This window comes from Diadema antillarum, unplaced genomic scaffold (assembly GCF_040938485.1).
Source record: "Diadema antillarum isolate AM-2024a unplaced genomic scaffold, OU_Dant_1.0 scf00000183, whole genome shotgun sequence".
Classification (NCBI taxonomy): domain Eukaryota; kingdom Metazoa; phylum Echinodermata; class Echinoidea; order Diadematoida; family Diadematidae; genus Diadema; species Diadema antillarum.
This window is the reverse complement of record NW_027271072.1, coordinates 240,407-253,294: the sequence shown is the minus strand read 5'-3', so window position 1 is coordinate 253,294 and position 12,888 is coordinate 240,407. Positions and strand designations below refer to the sequence as shown.

Below are 12,888 nucleotides of genomic sequence, written 5' to 3'. Positions count from 1 at the left end.
CCACTGATTAAAGGTGGCATCTGTGCAGACTCACTGGTCTGATAGCTCAGCTGAGAGAAACAATGTGAAGGGTATTCTCTGTATGACTCATAGATCCTATGATGGACTAAAATGTAGGTGTGTCCTCTGGCCTTAGCTTGCAGTCCTTGCTGACCTGGATGAATGGGAGTTAATTCAAACATCTGTTTGCAACCTCATCTACTAAAAAAAAAATCCTCTCAATATCTTATTTTATTTATCTAATTATGGAAATTGTACTTTAAATTACATGTACTTCATTACATGGGCAAGAGGAGACAGCTATAAACTGTTACATTGTACTACCAAAATACAATAAAAACATACATGTGGTTTTTTTTTTTTTTTTTTTTTGGGGGGGGGGGGGCAGAGCTGCCATCTATCCCTTGTTTTCAACAAAACTCCTCAAATGGATTAGTCTCCTGACCTTCTGATCTGAATAAAAAAATCTCCCTGATAATATCTTTTTGTTGATACAAAGTTTAGAATATCATTAAATGTACAAGGATTACTTATCTTTATTCCAGCTTATTATGCCTATACAGAACACAAGGCCAAACAAACATCTATTAATCTGGCCAGGATTAAGTAAGAAGCTTTGCTCCTCTGTGAGGGTCTGTTTTCAGACTCTACCTCTTTGAGCCACACCCAACGTACAGTCAACCTCGCGTAAGTCAACCTTACTCTAGCCGAAAAATAGGCAAAGCCGAGGGAAAAATTTTTCCTAGGATGGACATAAACATTCACGTGTTAATTCTATCGTATAAGTCGAAATTAACATAATCTGAAGGAATTTCTCTGGTCCCTTTGGATTCGACATGGGCGAAGTCAGTTGTATGTTCTTTTTTATGCTTAGTTTTCCGCAAACAGCCTAGTGACAGATCTATATATTGGCAGCTTTGTGCAATATGTTTGCATAAGTTAATCACAAATTCAGTAATATACTATCAGGTTAAAAAAGAAACTTCTCTTTAAAATAGTCATTTATTCTCCACCTCACTGACGACTTCAAAGAAAAAAGATGACTTTAGACATCAATTTGCATCTGAGGAGGATCTTTATTTTTACTGCAAACTCATGATGAATAATTCCTCTTTTCCAGTAACAACTGGATGGTACATTGGAAGGAAGAAAAAAAGATAACTTAATTGAAAACAGAGCACATGTATGAATGAGCTAGCACAATGTTTGGGTGTGAACAGAAGTGAGTCACCCAATCATTCGTGTCGCCACAATATTGGGAAAATGTATTAATGACATCAACTGGGAATTCCCCAGAGTTTCTCATGGATGTTCTTCGTGGATCAAGGCTGAGCCACACTGTCTCACTGTCACCTCCAAAGAGAATATTTAATGAATTAAAGACTCGGTAGTGTGGGGATACCAGGGAGTGGACAGGCTGGCCTGGCTCGAATACATTCTAGAATCCCTGTAATGAATTACGCACAGCTCTGTCACTGATCTTCATTTATAACCCGTTCCATACTGAATTTTGAAATCCCCATAGACTTAATACACAGGCCACGACGCTCCCACAGGGAACAGATAGAGTACATTTATGTACAGCTCAAGAATGTCAACAGAAGTTGACCATTGCCATAAGCGTATGTTTTGGTGCACATGTTAAGTTGACACATGGCTGATGAGCGCTCTTTATGGTTTTCGAATGTATCCCGGCAGGCAGCGAATGACAATTGATAATCAATTGGACCACCCATGCTCCCCCAAATTACTGGATCTTTGGAGAGACATAACTTTCAGTGCATAAGTATGTTTTGTGAACATATATCTGCAACTAATGAAAATCTTTATCAGTCTGCAAGATCAGATCAAATAGGTGGAAACTGTAACTGTAAATCACACAAATGAAACTTCTGAGAATGCTGGTACACTGTGCAGCATCTCAATTTGGCCTCATTTTGATCACACAGCTGTATGATTTAGGGAGATATAATGGGGATTACGGACCTTGCTTTTACACTTCAGAAGATTTCACTCAATTCTATTTAAAGTGCTTTTGAGTTATTGAATTGAATTGATTGAAAGATATTTCCTCTTCTTAGAGGAATATGTAACAGTTTCAAACATGTTAAGATAGAATACGCACTGTTGTAAATGCCCCACTAATAGTGAGTCTGGAGTATCGTACTGAATGGTGAAATGTATGCGTGCATGTCACATTTGTGTAGGGATTACAGTTAATATTTTTGCATGTTTTTAAATTCACAAATAGCACATGACTTGCAAAATTTGCGAAATGAAAACCTCATGAAATATTTGTATACAGTATTCTGCCATCGCATGCAAAATTGACTGCTACCCAACTGTCTTCAGCCAGGCATGACAAAATAAATACACAGAAGAAAAGTTCTTGAATATATACTTCAGACATGGCAAAGTCCTTCGTTTATGAAAAAAAAAATACACATACACCTATATTTATATCACCATAACAACCCATAACCTTTTGCTTTGTTCTTTGAATCTGCCAGAACTGGTCAACCATGACAATAATACATGTACGTCATCAGGGTATCATCACCATGGCCATTCTCTTTCCTTTGTTCTCTTCGCAACATGTCACAAAGAAATAATGCATATTCATGATGGTTCAATTGTACACAGCCTACAATCATTTAGCATCCCACATGTTTGCTAATACACAAGGATCGTACATTATGTGTGTATTTGTGTGTGTATATGCCTGTGTGTTGCTATAATACACTAGCATGCATTCAGGTGCAGCCAAGAGTGATGACATTGATGAAATAATACTGATGTGAGAAGTGCACTGACCTTGATAGGCAGTACATTTGTCACCTTTCCCTCACCCACCCTTGTGCCTTTCTCACCCACACACCAATGGTGAATGCTGATTTGTCCATGAAAAGAGGCAGCAAAAAACTCCTCATGTGGTTATGTTTACACTGAATTTCATGACACACTACCCAGAAGGCTAAACACAAATTTAGTGGTGTAAATACAATCGCAACATGAAGCCAAGGAGGACTTTTAGGAGAAGTGATGAACATAAGTTATGTAATGATTCTTTTGGCATTATCATCATAAATATTGATATAATCACTATCCTCATTGATACATAATCAGAAATCTTTTCATCCATATTGATATTCTGCATGGCAGCCAGCATTTGTGATGCATTAGACATAAAATGTTTCTTTTTGTCATATAATTAAAAATGCATTTCTCATTGATTACAACTATTTCACTCAAACAACTGTGAACCTAGTCTACAAAGGGAGCTCTCTTATATGTAACATGATTGATCTATGATTTGCCTGATAGTGTATCGTATGTGTGTATTGAGCCAAAAAATGCAGCTCTAGAACTGTAACTTGTCAATATCTAGGCCTACATGTACTGTAAAAGTGGTTTCTTTCGCGGTGGTTTTATTTTCGCGCTTTGAGGTTGAACCGCGAATTTAACATCACGCGAAAATGTTTTGAACTCGTCGCTTGTTACAACGCTATCATTACCGACCGCGAATTTAAACACACGCGAAAAATTCGGCACCGATGGAAACCGCGAAAGTTTCTGTACGCGAAAGAAACCACTTTTACAGTACTAAGAATCAGTGATAACAATAACAACAGAAATGAACTCAACATTCTAAATCATCTTGGGATGAATATTCTGCAGGAGTTCTGCTAAATGCTGGGTTCCTGCCTAAAAATCAAACTTCTATGGGAAAGCAGTGATTTCCTGTACCCAAGGTGGGACTAGACCCTGGGCATGGGTACCCCCCCCCCCCTTCCCTATGTACTGGTACACCCCCTCCCACAAAGACACATAAAGGGAAAGAAGGAACATGCAGCAGCACTCATTAACAAACGAGTCTCCCTGGCTCACAATCTTTGGGCTATTTTGCCCTGTCTGCATGATGTTCAATTTGGAGGTGGGTAAATACATGTATACAGTCTTGAGTTAAGGCTACCTCCTAGAACGTGGTCAGTCATATCTCCCTTTAATAAATATATTTAGGTGGAAGGAAGTTATGCCTCACCCTTACAGTTACAGTTTAATGACCAGTATTTTGACAGAGTACATGAATGCCTATAGATACACTGTAGGGAAAAATATCATAAGTTTAAAGAGATTTGAATCTAAATTTATCATCCCCTATACTTGCTCCTTACTTTTACCCCCAATCCAATCCATCAAGGTGACAAAGCAAATAAAATGCTTGTTCTCATTACTGCTGGTTAGTTACCAGTAAGCTAGTTACAACATCTACACAAGCATTGCCTGCTCTTTGAACACTATACAGTTCAGTTGATATCACTGAGCTTTAATAAAGGAAGTAAAATGAAGAGCATCATAATTGAGACTACATAAATCAATGTGTCAACAATAATCTTCACTTTCAATCAGCAAGCCACTTGCACAACTGCACATAAATCATGTCATTGTGTCCAAGATCAGAGACTAGGAGGTACTTGTCCTTGATTTAATTATTCCAATCGATATCAATCATCCACTCACTGAAATTAAAGAGCCCAACAGCTGATCACGGATATCCAAGCATGTGTTGGCTTTACAGTAAGATTGCGGTTATTCATTGTAGTGTGGAAGCATTTACTACCCCCCCCCCCCAATAAAAAAGAAGAGATAAACAGTTGTAAATTAAAACGAAAACGGAGAGGTTTGCCAATAAGGCTTAAGATAAAGTACAAATACTGCCCCTTTAGTCATAATTCCTGTGATAAAAGAAGCTAGACATGCAAGTACATTGTACCAGTATTCATGTTCATCATTCACGGACGAACTAACCACAGTATACTGTACATTGATAAATAAAAAAAAGCCCAACAACAGTTATACATATGACGATCCCTGTTTACTGCGATTATCCTGATTGAATATGACAATCGATGACTGTATAGCTACCCACAGGTATTGTCAAGAGGTACAGTGTACTGCCTGAGCATCATGTTTTATACATTGTGCACTGTAGGTATGATGGAAAATAGTGATAGTGTATCCACATCATCATGCTGGAACCCCCTGTTTTATTGCGTAAATGTTATGCATTATCTGTTGCCAAATAGTCAAGCTCTGTGCTTATTCTCAGCAATTGTTCTGTATGGAAATTCAGATATAACACTTATATGATTTTACTACAGATTTACATGTATTGTATATCTAACACAAACTGCTGAAATTGTACAAAATAACCATACTGTGTAATGCCACATTTCTAATACTATGTTAATACTGATATTGCTAAAAATTGATGTAATTGTAAAGCAATGTCATACAGAGAATAAATCAAATCAAAATCAAAATCCAATGCGATATCAAGCAGCTGATGTATATGAAAGACTTCTTTCCCAACGGAAAGTATAGGCCTATATGATCACACTCACAGTGTTCAATGATAAGATGTAACAGTCTACATTATTGTAGAGTTTGAATCCAGTAATTCTTATATAACTAAAGGCACTTTATATAGACATGCAATGTCACTAGTTGAAGATAATCAATCCTGTCTGTGAATATGCAATTATTTCATTCAAATGAACCCACCTGAACCACAAATTGTGTGAGCACAACTATATATATTTAATCATTATGATTTTATAACTTCCACACATTTTTCTTCTAATGGTAAGTTAATCAGTCACATTGATGGCTAGTGATCAACCAGAAAATGTTTAACTTTGCAGTATGCTTGATATGATGCATTCATCCTTGGGGTTAGGATGAGTTCAAATTTTTGAACTATATGAAATGCAAAACAACAACGACGGTAACAACAACAACAACAACAAAAACAACAACAACAACAAAAGAAGTGTTAAGTTATTGCACATAATAAACAGACATTACTGGATTTACACCATGAGAAAACACCGTGGGGGTTGAATTTAATACTGGAAAGACTTGAATAAAAACACCTCGCTTGTTGCAAATCACAACATCAAGTCCCGACAGCTAGCCCCTGGGTCATGGAGGGGACACACTGCAACTCAGAAATTCTATCCACTGTGAAGCCTATCCAGAGAGGTGTGAGAGACAGGCCGTGGTGAGATATCCCTCACCCCGGCAACCATGCTGACAGCATCAGTCACATTTTAAAGGATCCCAATCAAAGATCAAATACTAGGCTATAAAAGGCAAAAGAGGAAATATTTGTCCCACTTGCACAGTCTGATATAAGACTGTCTGCATCTTCAAGAATAACATCATACATATAAAGCTCTTCACAGATAATTTCCAAGGTGTGCAACCTGCTTTTACAGAGGTTTTTATGAAAAAAGCAATTTGAGTGTCAATTAATTACACATACGCATTGTAAAAGTCACAGAATGTTGATATATTGTGATACACAAGCATAACTGCAATGAAAAAGTTCACGCCGTTTACTCTATCATTACTACAGGCAACTGCACAGCGTGAATTGTCGATAATGTTTTCCTCGTAGTGGTCTAGTGAGGGTAAATGGCAAAATTCTCAACTCACCCCATTCAGGCTTCCTACGTCCTTGATGGAATGTGTGCCCTCAACAGTGTCGTAGGCGATAACAGAATGCTGCTTGTCCACACTCCTTGACTGGAAATTAGGTAGCAAGGAAAGAGAGACAGACAGACAGACAGACAGAGAAGGAGAGAGAAAATGTAGAGAGAATGTAGAGAGAAAGAGAAAATAATCAGCGCTAACACCCGGGATAATTGCACAGGATAGAGTAGGTCAACTCTATCAACACTACAAGTTACGACTGAAAAACAAATCACACGCACATGATACACGCACACCAGGAGTATGCTGAAATATCTGAAATACATTTTCGGTATATTACATACAGTGTAATGAATATAAGTGCTGATGTACTGATGAAACAGACAACTGCTGAAGTCTTGTGACAGGGCTTACATATTCCCGTACGTGTAAACTTGATAGGAAAAACTATGCTCACTTGTAGAACATATCATAACAATCCTATTTTCTGTATAAAAGCCTGGTATGAAGAACAAGGCATCTTTTAAAGTTGCAAAATTCATCTAGAGAAATGAATTGTTAATATGAATGCCCACTGGTTCACTTGATGTACAGACCCAACATTAATATCAATCTCCATTGAGCACTTTATTAACCATAACCAATAAATTTACTGCATATTGTACACATGTAAAATATGAGATTGCATACTTGCAGTTTTTATTTGTGGTGGAAAACAAAAGAATCTTACAAAAATGTGGCATTAAAAGCTTCTTGTATGACAAAAGGCATCCATATTTACAAAGTAATAACCTGTATGTAAGCTTTTTTGTCTATGCAGTGAAAAGAACACCTGCAACATAAAAACAGTCAAATGTGGTAGTATTATGAGACCAGCATGTGATATTTATTGCACATGGAGCAATACTTTACAGGCTGTTTATTTCAGCAATTATTACCAAACCACTATTTCTGTACTACTGTATCACTATTGCACTGATGTGAGTTGCAACGTATGATGGTGAATTAAACTTACATATGCGTAGAAACACTAGCGAATGTGGTGAACTTGGTCCCATCCTATATAGGGACCCACGTATACACCACATTTGAACATGTTGGCTTCCGATGGTAAAGTGTCCATCACTGAGTTGGTTCTAGCATAACGTTATCTGTCTCTGTGCTGATGAGGACTATTATACATTGCACTTCCTTGCACAGTTCCTAATACCTGTCTTTCACATTCTACACAAGGTATAGTGTATGCACACCTCGTTCATCTGCATATGTGAACAAGGCTCCCAGGAAATGTTGACACTTTGGCCTTAATTGGGACAGTCTGTACACAATGTCAAGCCAAGCTCAAACACTGTGTCCATTTAATTGCTTCTACAAACACTTTTCATTCAGGAGTGAGTTGATCCACTGCCCAACCCTTTACAACAAAATGCCGCAAAGTGAACCATACTCTGCAAATTTTTAACAGTTGTTAAATTGAAAGGCACAGCTAACTTCTCAATACTCCACTATATGGGCATCAAACACTTGGCATGTAAAACTATACTCATACAGTATTTTTCATACACAAATCTGAATTACTAGGCAAAAATGTTTCCATGATAAATGATAAAATGCTCATACTGATAGAAGCTGAGGAATTAGCGATAAGAAATTTTCACAGTAAAAGGGTCATCTTATTTTTTAACAAACATGACTTAAGAATGTTCCTGTGATGTTCCTACAGTCAACAGATGTTACACAGTGCCCATATTGTAGATTATTCATGCTGTATCAACAAAACATTGATGCTTTTGATTGCCCTGAAATTTTTAAATTAGTGTTAAACTTTGTATTCATGTGGCTATAACCCACAGAAATAATTTAGAACTGAATACTTAAACAGTTTTAAATTGCGTTTGAGATTATTTGCAAGAATCTACTTGGATATCAGCTCATTCAATTTTGAGTTTAAATGCATTTTTTCTGTACTTTCTGTATTTTATTGCAGAGAATAATACATACTGTATTTACAAAATCATGATAACTCAACATCTAATAGATCATCACAAATACGAAGTTGGATAGAAAATGTCAATTCAACATTGAGATTTACTGGCACACTATCAGCCGTGCCCCACCTTTAATTACAGTACTTCATTGCTATCAAGAAAAATTCATTTCTGTGAAGGAATGCTAGACATTACAGCAACCCTATATGCTTAAAAAAACAGAGAAAACACAACATACATTGATTGTACAGTATGATTGCAGCTTTATCATGACTGATTTAAAGTACAATTCTCTGACATTTGGTAGCCATTTGCAGAAGTACACTAAAATACATTGTACATGTAATGTTACTGGACAAATACAAATAAAACACATATTAATACAGCACAACAAACAGCATACTCCAATAACATAAAAATTTGTCAAATGAAGATTCCAACCTTTAATATCTTAAGTCCATTGCATGACAAGCTTTCCTGTCAATGACATTGCAGAGCAAATTCAATCATCGAATGAGATTAAAAATCTTTTTTGTTGGCCGCATATCAGATAATTACTGTTGAGCAAGAGCTAGAAACGGAAGCATGATTCATGTGCGCGTTTTGTTGATGCACCATGTGTCTGCAGCATGAAGCTGATAATATGCAGGATTATGTTTCGTAGTCTTCGTCTGCGCCAGTCCACAGCCCTTCCGTGCTATTAGAAAACTCCGAACTCTTAACAAGAACAGTTTCATTTCTGAATAGATATGCACATTCAAAAGTAAAAGGTGCAAGTAAGGTTATCTTGCTGCCAGGATGACTCAATTCTGTACAAGCACAGAAAGATGTCACATTTTCTCAATCTCAATTTTCTCAATTTGCTCAATCAACTACATTTTGTAACAATTCCTCATTCATAAATTAAGGTGGGCATTGCCAAAATCAAATGAGTCCATTGCCACTCATCTTATTAACCCACTGAAGACTAGTCCCGAGAATACTTGAGCAGGTGTCTATGGAAAATGTGTGTTAAGGATAGCCATAACAGCCCTGTCCTCAACAGGTTCACAAATCTTTGCAGTCAAATCATGCTATGAACACAATTTCTTTACATGTTATTGCAATCTATTGTGCAAAACATGGACCTGTAAGTCTTACAATTGAAAGCATAATTGGAAAATCAAAGATCAGTCACCATCAAATGCATTTGTAATTCCCTTACAACATAACTCTACAACAGTTGAATATAATTTAGCCCCCTAAAACCCAGGACTGCCCAGTTAAGATTTCAAAAGAATTGGAGGGATACACTCAAAGCGACTTCTTTACATCCACAGAAAGAGAGGGAAAGAAAAAAAAATCTAGATATATTCTTTTCCTTCTCAATACAATCATATCATGAACATTCATAAATCATGGGCCACAGAATGCTACATCATACATTATACTGGGTATAATTATGCTGATTTTCAGGTATGATTGTCAGTGCCCTACAAGAAACAAAAACACAAATCTTGCAAGTTTTACCTGTATACAGAATGTTCTATGACAATAATAAATTATATAAATTAGTGTGACTTAAGTTCACTACAAAAGTAAAGTCATTATGAGCAAAGAATGAGTACAGCTAGCAAGTAGTCTACCTTGATATACACGTATAATATGTACTTGAAATTTGGGTAACTGCTTGAATTCACAAGCTAGTGGGGGGAAAATTATAAAAGTACTGAGGAATGGTCAGAAAGTACTGCAGACGTAAGACCATGATTTTTCATTTTACAACCATAGTTTCCTCGTCAAGACCATTAGAGTATACTGCTGAGTGATACATATGTATACAATAAGGGCATTGCTAATCAGCAGTGCTGTAAACACGTTGGGTCCACTGCAGGCTTCTGTTGTATGCAAACCAACAGCTGTGGGATATTCAATATCCTGGTGGTGAATAATGTGTGCAGCGTCAATTGTCACACGCACAGACAAACACATGACCCACGAGCTCTATGCCTGCGATACAGTATAACACCTTCACAATCTACAATAAAGACATCACTATGCAATTGACAGAATACAATACAGTATGCATCATTACAAAGCACATTGGCATTTTATAAACAAAATGTTATTTCCACTGTGTGCATGTATGACCTCAGTGAGCATCATTTTTATGTTTTGTACAATTTTAGTCCACACGAGAAATACTGTCACTGCCATGTCTCAGGTGTTGGCTCAGTGGTTGGTTAAGCCGTTTTCTCACAGAATCATTGTAGCCCAGGCTGAATTGGAGGCGATTTTACAGCAAATGGTATGAATATCCACAGGTGCAAATATCCATCATAGTTCAATCATATCTTTTTTTAAAATCCATTATGTTTGATATCATCTTGATCCACTATCAGATTACCTTACATGCTAGATTAAACTGATGCATACAGCTGTACGCATACAAGTGTATATGAAAATGTATGACTCTTTGTTGATTTGTTGTTACAGTATGTTTCTTTGGCTTGACTCTACTGGTTACAGTCAACTTCCACATAGAATGGAGTTTTGCTTTAAAATGGCAATAGTACATATCTTTAGTTACATTCTTCACAGTCACTGTGGTGGGCACGCATCATGCAGAACGTACATGTTACTGAGCACACAGTTCTACCCTATTGTACTTTCTTACATTTTTGGTATGTTAAAAGTGGGTGCAGTGTAGTAGTCACAGACAAGACAAACAAACATCTCTAGCACTTCTTCTTTCAAAAGACAAAAATCATGCACTCACCTGGACAGTGATGTCACAATCACCTCGGCCAATCAGCATCAAGTCCTGCTGGAGGATGTGGAGCATCCCCGTGTTGGCAACCAAGCACCATGCCATGACAACGACATGCCACAAATCCAAGGAAAGGAGGGTGGGAAAAGCGGGAGGAAAAAAAAAAGAACAGGGATTGGTGGGCCTCCTTTAGGGGACTCCACGAAACTTCTAACAAACAGTGCTGCTAGCTTGAACTGGGGACTATGGTGTAGGTTCTATGGCACAGTTTTCATGGATGCACACATCTAGGCACACATACACAGTATGCAAGGGGGGGGGGGGGGGGACTGGTTAAACAGTCATATGCAACCAAACTTGTGTGCCACCAAGTCATGGAAATCAGTCCTATAAGAAACATGCATTATTCGCAGTCTCCTTGCATTCCACACATAGTTGCCCTCAGCTTGTGATTACTGCTACAGCGACCTGGTGCAGATTTGCTGTTTCCTGCGCTGCTGACTGTGGCAGATCTGCATTTCCAGATGAAATCCCCCTCGGCTGATCCTGGCCCAGAATGTCTAGAGTGCATGTCTACTAGTAAGAGCATAGATTGGGGCCAAAACTAGGGCAACACCACACAAGGTCAATGAACTTTTATCTTTGGGGTCAGCTTTGTTGTTGTCAGTGTTGCCATCATGCTGTCATTCCTTACACAATACACCAATCACAAGAACAAGCTGTGATGCAAAGACAGGAAACAAACAAAACATACATTCTTTTAGCCATGCATTTTAAGTACTACATACATGTACAAATAACAAATGACTTTTGACTGCTTTGATATTAAAACTTATTTCTTGTACCAACACTGGTCACAAACTTCATGAGTGACCCATGAGTGAACATGCTCACATCATTGAAGCACACAACCAACAGTCACCTATCTCTACACAAGTACATGCAATTCATTTTCATTCTCAAACATGCACAATGCACTTTATTAAAAGCAGAGTTGCAGGTCATGCTGTATTACTTGTAAGTGTTCACATTATGCAATGTTGGCCTTTGTTGTGTATTGACTGGTATGTCATTGAAAGAAACAAATGCCTTTTGATTCATACATGCACCAGACTACGCTGCACTACAAGCATTATACAGTTTTGAACAAGTTCTCGGTACAAGTTTGTAAAGGCCTACATTGTAAACCTCGGCCATAACTAGGGGACTTCCGAAAGAAGAAAAGATGATTCAACAGGTTATGCAATGAGTCAGGTGCATTGTAAATGTGCGTGCATAAATTAACTATCGTGAGACATACTGAAGCCCCCAGTTTGTGTATGTGACTTGGTAAAATAGACATTAACATTAAAACTAAACCAAAAAAAAAGCAAAAAAACAAAAAACAAAACCAGCACCGAAACCAAACAGGTCTATACCACTTCCACACTGAACATCCTGTAAACATTCCTGTACCACTACAGGGTCATATAAAGTGTAAACATATTAACAGTGACCGTTATATGCAGCAACTTTCCATTTTGATCATGGTAGAGAATGTCATATCATCACACATGGTATGTCACTACAATACCTGTATAATTTGTACAAATACAGTAAAGAATCTCCACACAAAAAAAAGAGGAAAAGACTGTCACTCTCTTTGTAAACTGC

General features: G+C 37.5%; 1 protein-coding gene across 1 annotated transcript in view; it reads right to left on the bottom strand.

Moving 5' to 3' along the window:
• Nucleotides 1–11,412, bottom strand: part of LOC139723249 (uncharacterized) — a 77,832-nt gene extending 66,420 nt beyond the window's left edge. The window contains exons 1-2 of the mRNA XM_071634507.1: nucleotides 11,245–11,412; nucleotides 6,502–6,591 (exon numbers count right to left, since the gene is read on the bottom strand). Of these exons, the coding sequence (XP_071490608.1) occupies nucleotides 6,502–6,591; nucleotides 11,245–11,340 (186 nt within the window). The 5' untranslated portion in view covers nucleotides 11,341–11,412. The remainder of the gene's footprint in view (nucleotides 1–6,501; nucleotides 6,592–11,244) is intronic.
• Between the last annotated feature and the right edge of the window lie 1,476 nt (nucleotides 11,413–12,888).